The sequence below is a fragment of the Fringilla coelebs genome (genome assembly GCF_963513975.1).
Source record: "Fringilla coelebs genome assembly, chromosome: 6".
Taxonomy (NCBI): domain Eukaryota; kingdom Metazoa; phylum Chordata; class Aves; order Passeriformes; family Fringillidae; genus Fringilla; species Fringilla coelebs.
In genome coordinates this window covers 10,298,517-10,315,268 of record NC_140034.1, presented here as the reverse complement: position 1 = coordinate 10,315,268, position 16,752 = coordinate 10,298,517, and the positions used below count along the sequence as shown (strand labels likewise).

The window sequence follows — 16,752 nt, the reverse complement described above, 5'->3', positions numbered from 1 at the left end:
CTTCCCAATTTTCTCCAGCCCTTCCTAATATTATTCCTAATATAATAATACTTTGTAAAGGGTGGGAAGAAAATATCTATTTTCTAACTTGTGGTTTTGCACAAATTTCTTTCCCTCCTTTTGGCAGTTGATGAGGAATTGTGATGTTGACTGGAAAGCCTGTCTATTCCCTGTTTGATTCCTGGAGCCTAGGGATAAAGAGCATGATTTTGATCCTGTCTCTTCCTCCTAGCTTTTTGCAAATGGAAGGTGATTAAGGAAGAGTGAGGTATAAGTTTGAAGACTGCCAAAAGTGTAGTTGGCCAGCTGGGCCTGCAGTCACCTGTCTTGTGAAGTACAGCTCAGCTCTTTGGTGCTGTTCCCTAGTGTGTCTGTCTCAGCCTTCACTGGTTACTCCTTGTTAATGTCACCAAGTTGTTTAGGGTGAAGGTCACCAGCCTTTCTCTGATTTGATGTGTTAATAGCTTTTTTCTTTCCAAACATTCTTTGAAAAAAATGAATCTTTCTGTCCATAATAGTTTTGATAATATTTTATTACTTGATTACTTGGTTTAGTACCATTTCTGTTGATCCTTAAATTAATATCTTGCCTACAGTTTCTTTATTACATTTTTAAAAACTACTAGATATTGTTTACTAGGAATGCTTGAGATTTAGATGTTCCCTTAATTTGGGAGTAAGTTCATACTCATAAAGAACTATCTTATGAAGTAATTTTATTTCCCCAACTTTCACTTTCTCAGGAAACTGATGTTTTTCTGGTTTGTCAGATATAGACCTTAAACTCAAAGTTAAGATTGAGTAGCACTTGACAACTATATTAGTTGTGGTTTATATTCATAATTGGTTATCCTTGTGTAATTTACTTTTTATTGTCAATATGATATTTAAACATAATTTGCTTCTTCTATAAACTAGCCTTGTTTGGGTCATTATTTCAAATAATGAAATAATGTCTGAGGATCTATATTTGCACAGGGGAAAAATGTCTTTGTAGTTTTTATCATGCATTTTTTCATTATTACATTCATTATTACTTTTTATAGAGGGTTAAAAACAGAAAAGGTAATGAGGATGCATTGCTAATTGTATTACAGCTGGAGACCTTTCATTGTCTGAAATGCTTCAATACTAAACTGCATGTTCATTTTGGCATGGTTTCAGAATTACTGTGCTTTGGCACAGAATTCATAATTTACATCTGAATGTATTTTGTTGCTGTAACTGGGTAAAGCATTGACTGGTCACATAAAGTGCAGGGACCTTTAATGCAGGAAGAATCAACATGGTGATTGATGGGACTGGCTCTTCTGAATTAATCTTTAATGATACTGTACTCTCAGCTTGGCAGAAAGTAACTCTAGAAACTTGTTCTTTTTTCTTCTATAAAGCAAGATCTGAAGTTGAACCTGGGCTTTGTACATATCCAAGGTTTAGTTAAAAATTACTTCTATGCTTTTGAAATGTCTGTTGGTGGCAAATGTTACAGGCTAGAGTAATTGCTGTAATTGGTTTATTAAAGATTAGATTTTAGATTTTCCATAGCTACTCAGATACTGACTGTGACTCACTGAAAACTTGGGAGACTTACCATAAAAGGCAAGATGCACACATTTAAAATCTCTTTTTTTTTCTGTAGAGAAAGCATTAAAACATTGCTTATTCTGCTTTTATCTCGCACATTGAATTCTGAGAAGGCACTGTTTCTGAAAGTATGAAACCTTTAAAGAATCAATAGTCAGTAGATCTGATGTTGGAGACAGTAGTCTTGAAGACCTGTGCCAGACTGGTAGAAGCAAAGAATTCTGAGTCTCCCATCTCTCTTTAACACATTGTGTGGCTGACACAGGCGTTCTGCTGGAGACAACTCCTTTGGCTTTCCTCCAAAGCCTGAGCATTAATTAACGCACTTGGGGACTCATGAAACACTCTTCATAATGATAGCAATTGCTTTAAATCATTTGTAACACAAATGATTTACAGCAGCTTCAGATTTTTAATAAGCCTTGGCACTAATTGGTGATTGTTAGTTCGCTGTTCCTGTGTTCCCAGGCTAGTAATCCAAAGAAGCTGATTTCTAGCAAAGCATCAGAGGAGGAGAAGGTCCTTTATTGATACCTTTAGATGTCACTTCTTTGGAGGCAGGTGACTAAAAATTTGGGTCTTGTATTGTAAAACTAGATTCTTTATCTTTTGCAGTAAATATAGAGGAAATGAGCTAGAAGAGCTTGAGAGACTAGTACCAGTTTTGTGACTTCAGGGTACTAGTTTTGAGATGAATTTTCATTTTCTGAAAATTCCTTAAAACCCTGGGGTAATGTAAATGCTGGGCTTGTACTGAAGGCTTCATTGTAAATAGTGCTTGTAGTTGTCATCCTGATGGATTCAACATTGTTGAGATGCATGCATGACTCAGATGAAGTTTATCAGATCCTGAAAAGTTAAAAACAAACCAAAACCAAGTATGTTTTGCTAAGCATTTTAGCTAGCAGTTCAGATGTCTGAGCTGTGTGATGCTTTGGGAGCCACCCTGAGAAGTGGGGGAGCTGACACTTGTAGCTGCACTAGCATTTTTCTCTCCAGAGTCTGATGTACCAGAATTCACTAACAGGACTTGAGGTTTTGTGTGTAACCAAGAAGTAACTTGGAAGTGAACATGCAGTGTCATGAAACTGTCACTGAGAATTATGGATTTCTTAATCTCGAGCAAAATTTCTGAATTATGGCTGTCTTACTGTTAAAGCAAACTTCAGATGAAGGAGGTGGTGGTGTAGTCTGAAAGGCCCAAAACATCTTGTGGTTTCTCACTTTTCTCCTATCCTTATCATTACTAGATAATGTGAAGGCTGCAAAGAGTATTTTGGCCTAAATAAATCACTAAATTTAATTCTCCTATTTGAACATACCATGCAGCTGGCAGATTACTGGCCATTCTGCTAAGACAGTGCTCTATACTTTCCTTCAAAGCCTGAATGGTAATTTGGAAAATTTAATGTTCATGGTCAAAGCAATACAAGATGCTCTTCAGCAGTCATTCTTCTTTCTTCAGGGAGCAGCAAGCATGTTCAGTGCCTACTACACGTACAGTTTCATTATTAGCAGCCTTTTTGTTTTGGCCTCTCTGGAGTTGTTGAAGATCATGGTATTTTTGGTTTTGATTGTGCCTGTGAAGTCTCTCAGTTATCTGATGTAGATTTAACAGCTTACCCAGCTTTCACTAATTTCTTTTAACACAGATACATTCTGAAAACAAAGGATTTTGCTGTAGTAATGGAGCTATCATGAGTCTTTTGGAAAGTGCATTTGGTGGGGGTTTTAATGCATTGTTTACTGTTAAGAGCAATACAAGTTAGATCAGTGCTTTATCGTAGAGCTTTGGCATAGAATTCTGAGTTATTCAGGTTCTGTACATCAAGGAGGGTATCGCTGCAAATTAATGCTAATGGTAAGAGCATGGACACTTACAGATGTGCAGTGCCATGTAAGTAAGGATGCTTTTTAAGGGGAGTGTAGGGCAGTTACTGCTGTACATACAAGAGGAGGGCTGTTAGAGTTCGTGTTCTTTGATAAACCAGTTAATAGAAGGAAAAGTTTGCTTTTTTTTTTCTATGCAGTAGTTTGTTGTTGGTCCATCATGCTCTTCTTTCTGCCTCTGCCTGAACCCAAACCCCCTCGCAGCCTGACAGAAATGTTCGCTTACGCAGCTAGCCCTGCTTCAGTTTGTACCACATCCTTCTCCAGTGTTCGGCTGCGACATCAGAAGTCGATGTCCATGTCAGCCTCTGTGCACACGAAGATGATGTTGCCTCCAATAGACAATGGCGCAGATAACTTCAGGCCTATGTAAGAACCAGAAATCGTTGTGACACTAACTTATACCCACTGCTTCTTAACTTTGTGCTGTGGAATTTTAGTCCTAGATCGTTCTAGTATATTTTGCCCACAAGATGTGTGTTTCTTCATTTTTTTAGTCTCGTTTACATTTGTCTTGTGGTGTGTCAGGCTGTCTGTGACATAATCCTGCAATAGTGAACCTTAATTTTTTCCTATTGTTAGGAGTATTGGACATTCCCTATTGTCAAAGTTTGTGGGAGACTTTAACTGTGTATCCCGAAGGACTTCACTACTTGGAGCGGTTCGCTTGTAGAGAATTTTGCGTAGGATACTTTCAAATTAGCAAGACTTTCAAAGATGTATGTACGGAACATGGAGGGAGAGACATTAAAGTTACCTATTCTCTTTCCTGGGAGGAAACTTTACTGGTCTATTCTTTTATCAGTCTTCTCAGCAAAACACCGTAGGCCTGATTTATCTGGTCTCTTCCAGGATACTCCTGTTGCACTTTTCTGCCTATGTAGGTTTCTGTTTCGGCAGCCTCTTAATCCTAACTTCTTGCAAGTTTTGATTCCACACGGTGCTGTAATAACGTTGGTATTTCCAACCTCGGCCTATATCAAAGTGTCTGCTTATGCTTTACTGTAGAGCGTAGTGTTTTGTGTTTCCTGCTGAGCCGCAGTGCCCATGCGAAGGCGTTCTAGCGTTGGTTTCTTTGTTTTGTTTTCTGCCCTAGCGCTATTCCCGATCAGAGAACTCCCGTTGCTTCCACCCACAGCATTAGCAGTGCGACCACCCCTGACCGTGTTCGTTTCCCCAGAGGGACGGCCAGCCGCAGCACGTTCCACGGGCAGCTGCGCGAGCGCCGCACCGCCACCTACAACGGCCCGCCCGCCTCGCCCAGCCTGTCCCACGAGGCCACGCCGCTCTCGCAGACCCGTGCCCGCGGCTCCACCAACCTCTTCAGCAAACTCACTTCCAAACTCACCAGAAGGTAAGCCTCGAAAAATGCCAGTGCGGCGTGGCTGTCTTTGTTTTTTGATTTTCGTAGTAGAAATGCTTCATTGCTTAGGTGATTTTTGTCCGCGTTCGCTGATTAATGGCTGAAGTTCTGCAACTTAAAATGCAGTCGCTTGTGATTTTTTCATAGGTCTGTTTTGGTTACAGAAGCCATTTGTTTTTGGGAGTTGGGTCAAATGGGATTAAATGGGAGACAGTTTGGTCTGTGCTGTTTCTTCTGTGGTCTTCAGCCTCATGTCTGCAGAGATGAGACATTTCAGCTCGCTCAGTGGCTGCATAATCCATCAGCAGATGGCATAAACTAGGAGCCCAGTCTGGATATTTGATGTAGCATTAGAAGTTCAGGTTGTGTTTCCCAGTCACTTCATTCATCAGTGTTTCCAGCATAACCTTGCTGGCAATACAGAAATAGAAATATCACAGGTGAAAAGGTAGGGGCAGGAGACAAAAGCGTCTGTTGGCAGTAGTGCTGTCACAGGCCATCTTAAAATAATGGCAGTATTACTGTTTCAGTCTAGGCAGGAGTCTGGTCAAACCTTTAAAAATTTATTCCTACTTTGGCCTTCAGCTCATGTGCAGATTTTGTGTTAGGTGTGAAGGTGTGGTGGTCCAGCCAAAGCCAAGCTTCAGGAGGTCTTGCTCCTGCACTAACAATTTTTATTCTAACTCAACTTTTAGTTTCAAATCCATGTATTATTTAGATTAGTTACTACAAACCCTAAAATTGACATTTTTTTTCCTTCTCCATTTAAAACCTGTCAGTTCCCATACCACATACTTAAGACCATTGATCTCCACAACTTGCATTGGCAGAATTGAGAGCTTTTTGTCTTTGCTGTAAGATAATCATCAAGCTTTTGTACACTCCTTATCCGGTGAAGTTTTTTGGACAAGATCATTCTGATCTTGGCCTGCTAGCTTTTATTTTAAGCTTATACCACATCAGCAGCACGCCATTTCCTTCCTACCTACTTTATAACTATAGATGCCTCCCTCTCAGTATCACCTTTGCAGTCTCCCATTCCTACAAAATAATGCTAAGCCACCCTCCAGTTTTTCACAAATGGCTGATTTCAGTTTAGAGAGTGAATTTCTTTAAAAATGTAGAAGTTGCTTCTTTGCAAAACAAGAACATGAGAGTCTAGCCTTTGATAAATGTTTTAATTTGCTCAGTTCTCTGCCAGGTAACACTTCTCTGGGAAAAACTGTGCTGTAGGAAATTTGGTTTGGGTTTTTCCCCTTCTTTTTATGTTGAGAGAGAGAGAAGTTTAATTTGAATATTTTTAAGTGTTAAGCCATCTGCTTTATGTCAAGCTTAGTCTAAATCAGCCACATCCTTTTGGCTTGTCTTTCTTTTTGTACTTTTGTTTGTAATATCCTTACTTAATTTTCCATTTGACATTCCAAATGTGGACGCTCAAACTGTGAACATGCAAACTTTTCACTCAGTTGTTTAGGCAGCATTCAAACTTCTATCATTACCTCAGAGTTTCAACTTTTGCAGTGCAGTGTGGTTTTCTTGAAGAAGTCTTTCCCCACGACTTTTGACAGTAGTTTAAATTCCATCTGGACTTGATTAAATAACGTGCAATTGTAAAACAATAGCACAGTTACAGATGATTAGTTTGCTCTTGGAGGATCTCTTGCAGCTGGGGCTCTGTTATATTCAGTGCTGTACAAACCAATGAGGAGGTGGACAGTGCCACTGAAGGACATGGTTATGTTTGTTCCTGTTAAGTAGATTTTTTTTAAACCTTATTACTCATTAATTTATTGTAGCATTCTCTATGGGGAATCACAATTCTTTTGGTTATGAACTACTTATGTTCTGGGATAGGCAATTGTTACAGCTTCTGCCAGTAAAATAGCTAAATATTTAAGGCAGCTTTTAGCACAACATGGCTGACCTAATGTAATGAAGAAGGGAAGAAAACTAACTCTGAAGATACTCAAGATAGAATTATGGTAGTGTTACTGGTATTTGCTTTCTGATATCTACTGATATTTACTGATAATGCTAAATATATGAAGAAAATCCAGACATATTTTTACCTGACCTTGCAGATTTTGAGTTCTGAAGTGTTTTGACACCAGTACATATTTTAATTCATAATAAATACTGATTACATATTTCTCAGAAAAAAACTGAAAGTAACAGTGCCAGGAGTTTGACTCTTCAGCCCCTAAATCATCTGCCTAATATGAGAATGTATTGAAGTGTAATTTAATTGTGCATTTAAAATGAGATATTTTTGCATATTTTGCTCTAAATGCCTTTTTCAATTTATTTTGTGCGAATTTTTTTGTTAATTCTTATTTTGGCTTAATTTCTTTTAGAAACATGTCATTCAGGTTTATCAAAAGGTAGGATTTATTTATATTTAAAAAAAAAGTGGCTCCTGCAATTAACAAAAGATTTGGCTTTTCTAGCCTTGGTTTTCTGAAAACTAAACTTCCTGCTGAGAACTAAATACTGTCTTTCTTCAGAGGAAAGCATAGAATAAATCCATTAACTCATGATGATACCTAAGAATCTGTGGCACCATCTGTGTTGTATAACAAGATGCTAAGCATGCCTTGTGAATTCTTCTTTCTTTGATAGAGTTGGTAGTGCCAAAGTAATTCTGTTCTCTGTACTAATACACTTAGCATGCTTATGTTTGAAGAATGAGGTGTTTGATAACAATGATGAAAGTATAAACAAAACATAAGGTTACAAACAAACTAAGGTAAGTGTTGTTAAATTTATGTTATCTCTCTGTTTTGTGATACTGAAGAGAAAAAAAGGTTTGAAGCATTGCCTGCAGCTGAGCACAGCTGTGAGTTGAAGTTTTGTGTGGAAGATTGAATGAAGATTCAATAGCTGTATATTTATTTTAAAATGGGGTGCACTTGTTGGAGTGAGTTGCAGCTGAAGTGCAAATAGAGCTCTTCAGTTCTAAACAAAAAGTACAGCATTTATGCAAATTTATCAACAAACAGGAAGAGCTCAGAAGTCTGATTCACATTTCAAGCCAAAGGATTGAATTTAGTTTTGCAATTTGGGAATGAATCAAGCTGCTATATTTCTCATTAATCCATTATGATTCATGAAAATTGCTTATACAATTTTGATGTGCAGGTCAATTTTCCAGTAGAGTTTTGTAATAGCATGTTTAGTTGTACCACAGCTTGGAACTTCTTAAAGGGTGGTACTTCCAGTTTCCTGCTACTGATCAAAACCAGGCATCTGTTTTAACCTTCAGAATACAAGGCTCTGCTTGTGACTGTAATTTGGAGTTAGACCATTTCAAGGAGATGCTTAGATTAGGGAGTCCTGACATATGTAAATTGCTGCCTGAATGTGGATTTATTATGTACAGTGCAAGGCTAAAAGGACCCTACCTGATGAACTGAGTAAATCCCATGCCATGGTGATGATAATCAGTGCTCTTCCAAACATGTCCATGTTTGGAACTGGTGTTGGTTGGCTTGGCTGGCACTGTCACAGCTGACTTGAGAAAATGCAACAACTTAGTGAAGGAAAGAAACCATGCAACTCATGGAACTGAGCAGGGACAGTGGCTTTAACCCAGTGTGCATCATCAGCTGTGGGGTGCAGCCCACTTCTAAAACAAAGCACTTTGATCTGTGCAACCCTCCACAGCTGGATGCATCTACATTTGTTCTGAAGAAAGGTGGGAAATGCTAATATGGGTACAGTTTTAAGCTAGAAGGTTATTGTGTAAATTTGAGACATCAGGTAATTTTTTAAAAATTACCTTTGACTTGAGGCCAGGAATCTTAGACCAAAATGGTAGGGCTTTTGGCAGTTTCTCCTGGCTATATTTGCTATGAATTCTACTTGAGCTCAGTGTCTTTGTAGTTCTAAAAGAACTGCATGTAGACATAGTGCCACAACATCAGTTCTAGGGAGCTGAATGAAAGTAGATAATCAGTCACTCCTTGTTAAACTGCTGAGTTTTAATATTGTGCTCAGTACACAGAGGTATCAAATATATATATATGTGTGAGTGTATATATATATATATATATATATCTTGTACTATGCACTGTCTTTGCCAATCTGCATATTGTGGAAGTCTTAACTTTTTTTTTTCTCTGACAGCAAAAATGACTCAATGTTCTGGATTTTATTGCAGCATCATTTCTCCATTTCCATAAATTGATCTTATTTTATCATCTTGCACTTTTTGTTGATTTTCAATATCTTTTTAGACAGTTTTCTTTGTGTTTACTCGGATATTTAAAACAGCATACAAAGATGTAAAGAACAGGAAACACAGCATAATCTGGGTCAGATGTGGAAACAATCAGATTTGTGAAAGCCCTTCATAAACCATAAGGTAGATAATGTGTAAGCATGGCATGACAAATGAGAACAGAACTTGTCTATGTATTTGTTCCATTCTCAAGACCAAGAAGCATCTTGGTCCATAAAATCAGTTTATGTAAAACACAAGCAAAAGCAGAAAATTTAGAGCATAAACTAGCACAGAAGTGAAGGTTGTATTGGCAATTGAGGAGGCCTCAGGGCTGCCTCTGACTCACAAACCCCTAGCAGAACAGTCCTGGCAGCACAGTAAGTGCCTGTTCCCAGAGCAGCAGTGCTGGGCTGTAGAGCTGGACCATAACCATGTCTGTCATGGAGGAAGGAGCACCTTGAGACACTGGCACAGCTCTCCTAAGCTTGGCATAATGGCTCACATTTGAGCTTCTGTGTCACTTTATGCAGCTCCTCCTGCTCAATGAATGGAACGTTGATGCATGGAAAAACTGAGCAAAGTGAGGGTTTTCTGAGAGGCTTCCACAAGAATGTTTATTATTTCAAAGTGGCAGGTATATTCTAAATAATGACCTTTTTTAGATTTACAGTACTGTGGTTTACAAACTGAACACTTTGGCTTAATTTCAAACTGAAAAGTGTGTCAGAACATCACTAGGGATTTTTCCTTACAGACTTTTCTGGACAGATTCCAGCAACAGTAAGGCTGTTCATTGTTGGGGAAACTGGTTGTGCTCCCATTTTCTACAAGCTTTGGCAAGCTTCAAAACAAAACACCAAAAACCCAACAAAAATCTGTAAAGGTTTGCAGCTCTTAAAGCTGCCATCTTCCACTTCCTAGGAACACAGAAGGCTCTCTGAAGTTTAAGTACTCTTAATTTTTCAGTTGAGAAGTGTTTTCTAACTTGTTGGTGGCTTTGCCCAGTAAAATAATCATCTGAAAGGGGAGGATCTGTTCAGTTGGTACATGTGGTGGTTCCTACCTACCCCTTTTTTGGTCCTGTAGAGCTCTCATAGGGGATGACTTCATGCTCTTGGTATATACAAGCATGAAAAATCTTTTTCACCTTCTCTTATATCCACCACAGATTAACAGCATGAGATCTCATGAAAATAAATTCAATAACTGCCCACTTTGCACTGGGACTTCCAATTGTCTTCTTCTCATTTTTTTCTGTATCTTTTTTGCTTACAGCTGTTCATTTGCCAGTGGCATTGTCCCTGTTGTACCACGTGCTGTGGTACCTCAGAGAGCAGGGTCCTGCTCAGATGCTGCCATGACCAGCAGCTCTCAGCTGAGCAACTTTGCACCCTGTTAAGTGCAGTTGCTTTGCAGGAGCCCCTGAGTTGAATTTGGGCTGGTTCTGTGGCCCATGCAGCCAGTGCTGCCACCCTGCCCCTCACAGTGCCAGGACAGCTCCTGGTCCCCTGTGACACTGACTGCCAGAGTCACCTTGCAAGGCTGATCGCTCACCAGAGCTCTCAAAAGGAAGGAAAGGAGGAAATCACACCTTGTAACACCCCCCACACCCTGATATAAATATCACTCTGCATCAGAAATAAGGTTACTGTCTTACATTCCTGTCCCTAGACGCCTGCCACCCAAACTGCAGTGTTTGTGTTACTCAGGGAAGCCATGCACTGCCTTAGGATGAAAGCAGTGTACAGGCAGCATCCCCCTGAGCAGAGTTAATGCTGATATGTTGAACCACCCTCCTTCAACAGTGGGAAGGTAGAGAAAGATAATTTTCCCCTTAATTCTTCTTGACCCTTAGCTTTCACTAGATGGTAGTGACCAGCAATGTAGCCTTAAGCACTGCAAGAAGACAGAAAGCTTAAGCTTGTTCTAGGGTGGGGAAGATGCATCAGTGTAGAATTACTAGGATGGAGTTACCACAGCTTGAGAAATCTTGGATTTGCCTCTTAAAGTTCTGTTAAAATGTATATGCATCTTCTTCTTTTGCATTAAGGTATTTTGGTATTGTTTGAGCACACAGATCTGATGAGCATGCAAATACACAAGGTGATCAGACTTGTCTGTAAGTAGTTATGAGGATTTTTTCCAATAGATACTTTATTCCAAATAAAACTTTTAAATAACATTAGCCTAAAATATATGGGAGTTATTTCTCTTTTAGGAGATACTTAGTGAATAATACAATCACTTCAATATGCTTTGTAACTTTATTTTCACATTTGCTGCATTTAGAACTTCAGTTTTATTCCATGAGCTCTACAGATTTAATGCATAAACATATACTGTTAAAATTAGTTATGTTCACTTTAAAACCTTTAAAAATGGAAGTTTATAGACTTCCATTTGGTTTGACAATATGTTACTTTCTGACTTTGTCCTGACCTACCAAGTTCTTTACATCTTTGTTGTTTTGTATTTTAACTCACCTTTGGTATGATTGCAGTATCTTTTAGCAACTACTCAGATATTATATATTGTAGTGTAAGATTTGTCTTCTCTTTCCCACTTCCTTTTGCTTCTGCATTCTTTTCATTGAGGCTCCCGACTGAATATGAGAGGAACGGGAGATTTGAGGGCTCAAGGTGAGGGTAAAATTTTTGTTTAAAACATTACTTAGGTGAGTTTGAACCTTTCTTCCCTTGATTATGTGGCATAGTGGCTTCAGGCAGCAGCTTTTTTTTCATGTAAGTCATTGGAACTAAACAAAGATGTATTTCTGTCTGCAAAGCAGCTATTAAAGCACTGACTGACTTGGTTCTAAACTTTTCATCTTTCCTGTTGCCTTTTTCCTTGTGTGGTTTTTCTTTTTTTTTTTTTTTTTTTTTTGCATTTTAGTCATTGTAATTTGCTGTTGTCGTGTAGATGTGTATATGAGTGGTCTCTAGTGAGGCTGCAAATGTGTGGAATAACCACTGAAAGGTGATAAGATATTTCTCATCTCCAAAATCACAGGTAGTTAAATATTTTTCATGTTAAAATCTTCTTGCAAAATCAGCATATCAAAAAAAAAATTAGAAATTATCAAACTGCTGGGTTTGCCGACTGTTTTCAAGTAGAAAAAGCTTCCAAAAATAAAATGAGCGTTGAATAAAAATTGGGGGTTTCCCTGGCCCCTTACAGCCCTGTTAAATTAAAACCTTAAAACAAAATACTCTTTTTAAATTTGTGTGAAGAATTTTGTAACATCTGGCAAATCACATTGCATAGTCTTATGATTCTCACAGTCACAAGAAATCTTTTAATAGAAGAATTATGAAATAGGTTATATTTGAGAAATATATTTATTTAGTTGTGGCCTTGCTATCACTTTTTATTTAACTTTTTCATAATTGCCTGCTTAATGGTAGTAGAAATAAAATGTGGTGTAACCATTGCCATCTATTTCAAAGAGCAGCTTGGCTTAATATGGAGGCTCAACATGAGACCTAAACTGCATGGTTGGGGGCCAGTTAGGTTAGCTAACAGTTAAGTGTGACAATTAATATATTTAATTAAATTTGAAGAGGTGACTGACAGTGTACAAATATTCACAAAGCAAATCTGTATTTGTCCTGTAGGTCCAAATGTAGTTCCTTATTCTTTAGCTGCATGACTACTGATTTTGATTGAAGTAGAAGAATGATTGCAGACTAGAAATTTCTGGAACATTTCTTTCCTTTGTCCTGTTTAACTTCACTTACCCCTACCAAAATAAAAGCTTTTTTATTAAAAAAAAAAAAAGGCAGATTTGGGAAATACACCCTCAATATTTTGTGCTTCATATCTTTAAATGTGGCAATAATTGTACCCTCTCACCATCTTTCCAAACTCTGTTGGAGAGATGTCTAATGGTGACTTCCAGCTCTCTTTATGCACATCCCCCTCAGAGGCACTTAACTGCAGAGCTTGTGGCTGCAGAAGATTTCATCACTTTGCCTCGGTCAGTGGTTGGTATTTGATGAATTATGACCAGCTCAGGAGGAAGCATCTCCTCTCTGAGCAGCCCCCAGGGCTTGCAGCACGGTGTGTCCCGGTGATCATCTCAGACACGCCCCAGCAGGAAGGCCAGAGTGGAACTGAGCCAGCCCAGGTTTGGGGGCCCAGGTTGACCCTGGGCAGCAGGTGGGTGATCCTGGTCCTGCTGTCCTTCCTGCTGCTTGCAGCCAGCTGCTGTGGGGCTCCAGGGGCCCTCCCAGGGCATGGCTCCTGGCTGCTGCCCAGGAGGAGGTGCAGAGGAACGCCCAGCACCTTTGTGCATGGGCTCGCCCCATTCTGTGTAAGTGGGCACCTCCCAGGGCCTGGGCTGAGCACTTCCTGCCACAGGGAGCTGGTTTTCAATGTTCCAGAAACTTCTAGCACAGAGCTGATGTTTCAGCTGCCCACATGGCCCGAGAGTAGAGTTTTGAGCAGAACCTGCCTTAAAATCAAGTTGCAGGTGCTGCATGTAGTTCTGCCTCCAGAAGGTCATTGCCCCTGTGCTCCTGAATCCAGAGAGTGCCAGTTGTGTCCCAGTGAGTGCCAGTTGTGTCCCAGTGAGTGCCATTCCTTCATTCCAGCCCCAGCAGCTACAGCTTTCCCTGACTGTGTGTGTGTACAGCAGCTGGGGGAGCTGGGCTTGGCCCCAGCCAGAGCTTCCAGTGCTGCTCTGGTGTGCATTGAGTGGTGGCTTCACTAAGGTGGCCCTGGGGAGGGTGGCTGGCGCTGCTCACTCCGGAATTCCTGTCTTTCAGCCGCAATGTAGCTGTGGATCAGAAGGACGAGAACAAGGAAGCCAAGCCTCGGTCACTGCGTTTTACCTGGAGCATGAAAACCACCAGCTCCATGGATCCCAATGACATGATGAGGGAAATCCGAAAGGTCCTGGATGCCAATAATTGTGACTATGAACAAAGAGAGCGTTTCTTGCTTTTCTGTGTCCATGGAGATGGGCACGCAGAAAACCTCGTCCAGTGGGAGATGGAGGTGTGTAAACTGCCAAGACTGTCCCTGAACGGAGTTCGCTTTAAGCGGATATCGGGAACATCCATAGCTTTCAAAAACATTGCTTCCAAAATTGCCAATGAGTTAAAGCTGTAACAAGAAAAAATAGTTAAGTTGTAAATTAGTTAGCAATTTAAAGTGTTTTTGAGAATTCCGATGGAAATGTATAGAATAACATTTAGGCAATAACTTCTGCATCCTTCTGAATAGTGATATTAAAAAAAAAGCTGCTGAGCTGGGAGGGAGAGTTGGACTTTTTTATAAGTGCACTACAGCATTAAAGTTGCCTACTATGTAAAATATTACCCCTTCTGCTTTATTTCCATTGCTCCTAAGTCTTTGACAACAAATTGAAACACAGAATATATTCATTTAAATATGCCTCCTGTTTGTGTGGATGTGTGAATGTACAGTATGTGTGTATAATATATAAAGTATTATATGTAAACGATTCATTTACAACATCGAGCTGTACCAGTACCTCTTTTTGGGCTAATTTTGGTGCTAAAAATTGAAATGGCCAAGGAGGAAACACTTGAGTTAATATTTAAAATGACTGAAGCATTAACCAGTAAACGCAGGTTTACAGTTCACTGCTGTGTTAAGAAAAAAGTGTGTGAAGGGTTTGGATTTATGGTTGTGAACATTATTAGTCCTGTTTTCTAAGTAGATCTCATGAGATGATTAAAAATTCACTTCTACTGAGTAAGTCTTGCATTATATTTTGCCCACCTATTTATTATTTAAGTCTGAATCGAATTTTAATAATGTAGTTAATTTGTGCATTAATACTTGGGTAAACGCTTCCATTCTTCTGCTTCTGCTAAACTACTAAAACTGTATCTTTGTCCTTTTGGCTTACGAGTATTGATCGCAGCTAAGAACATTTCTCTGTTGTTCCTCTAGGGAATGAGGCAATGTAGAAGGAGGTGCTAATTGCCGAGTAGTGCTTTTCTTTCAGCGCGGGTTTGCCACGTTAGACAGGTCAGGCTGATACAAAGCACAAAGGGAATCCCAACTCGTGGCCATTCTCCGCCGGGTCCGAAGCCTGGCACACTGGGCAGTGCTGTCCCTCGCCCTGCGGGCACCCTCAGCACTGACAGCCACAGTGGGAATGGGACTGGCTCCGCTTTTCCTTGCAGCTCTCTGCCAGCGTGCTGCCCCTGGGCTCGGGCTGTGCTGCTTTGGGTGGCTCTGTGCCGCCATCCAAAGCCCCCTGTCCCCTGTCCCCACGCAGTGTGGCACCTGCCCCGATGAACTCTGGTGGCCACCTAGCTTTGGGTAGGACGTGGAGCTGCTCTGGGATAGCCCCCACTTTTTAACCATCACGGCAGTGAAACGGATTTGATTTTGCAAACTAGAATGAGGAGATTTCTTCAGGCGTTGTTTCCTACTGATACTCAGTTTATTTCATTGTGTAGATAATACCCTGCATTATCTACTCGACTTTTTGTATTAATGTTTTGTGGTTATATTTCAGTGAAGCACTTACGCATGTACTTAACATGTGCTTTAAACTGGAGCCTAAATTTGCATTTTAAATTTGCAGTGAGCTAATAGTTACTCATAGTACACAGTTCAGATTTGACCCGAGGTGAAAATGCAAAGTCCTTAATATTTTGCAAGTTAGCTCTTGTGATCTGTAGTCTGTGAAGGCAGCAGACTTCCCCTCTCTTTCCCCCCTAAGCATTGGTATTGATTATGCTAGTTTAAAGGGTAATCATAGTTGTTAAATGTAGTAAATATTCCTGAATTTGCATTTAATTCTCTGTATATTCTGTATCATGCCATGGCTTGAGAACTCCAGGTGCTACCAGAGTTCAGTTGGCTTTCAGTGCTCTGCCCATGCCTGTGCTGCTCAGTATGGGTTTTTTCCATGAAAAGTCAATTTTGTAATAGCAATAAGACATTTCAGGGCAGTCATTGTACTTTCTCAGGTGAATGGTCACCTATCCTTTCACTCCCTACATTTTAAGCACTCCTCCAAATGTATTTTTTTCACCTGGCAGTGCACTTTGTTGTCTGAACTGAAAAAGTGTTCTGATAAATTATGTAAATCTGTATTCGATGGAAGTTCCAAAAGGTTTCATATTAAATGTTTTCTGAAATACTCTCTTCCTACTTCACCTGTTAAGTATGTAAGTGTTTCTAAAAAGTGCACCAGTATCATACTTTGGATATTTAAAGTTTGTACTTTGGTATTTTTCTTAAAGTGTTCTCAAAAGGTTCTTTCAGTAAATCTTTATTTGAGGTATTTAAAAAAAATCACTTATTATAATCAGAAAAATATTTTTAACAGCTTCCTTCCCAAATGCCTTGTAAAATTACCTTCTTGTGAGAATATTTAGCACCCTGCATGCTTGGTGTTCAAGCCTCTGGGAGCTGCCTGGGAAGGAAAATTCTTTCTTCAGCTCTCCGAAGCAAAGATGAGCTGCTTCCCCAGCACAGGCATTTTACCTGTTCATATTTCTTGGGAATCTCTGTGGATTTGCAGGCACCACTGCTGATGGGACTCTGCAGAACCACACTTGGTTTTTCTCACCATAAGGGACAAGTTTTAAAAATAATCAGAGGTCAGTGTGAGGCGAGGAGGCAGCAGCAGGTCTCGGTGTTTTGAGCCACCTGAACAGCAAACGAGAAGTGTTTTTATTTCATGGCATGCCTGAGTCCTGGAATG

General features: G+C 39.8%; 1 protein-coding gene across 11 annotated transcripts in view; it reads left to right on the top strand.

Annotated features, from left to right (window-relative positions):
- Positions 1-16,076, top strand: part of MARK3 (microtubule affinity regulating kinase 3) — a 62,131-nt gene extending 46,055 nt beyond the window's left edge. For 2 of the 11 annotated variants that reach the window (XM_084208449.1, XM_084208446.1), the window contains 5 exons: positions 3,679-3,843; positions 4,571-4,828; positions 7,192-7,218; positions 11,654-11,698; positions 13,826-16,076. In XM_084208449.1, the coding sequence (XP_084064575.1) occupies positions 3,679-3,843; positions 4,571-4,828; positions 7,192-7,218; positions 11,654-11,698; positions 13,826-14,171 (841 nt within the window). In that variant the 3' untranslated portion in view covers positions 14,172-16,076. The remainder of the gene's footprint in view (positions 1-3,678; positions 3,844-4,570; positions 4,829-7,191; positions 7,219-11,653; positions 11,699-13,825) is intronic. The other 9 variants (XM_084208454.1, XM_084208453.1, XM_084208448.1 and 6 more) reach the window with 7 other exon arrangements.
- Positions 16,077-16,752: the final 676 nt, after the last annotated feature.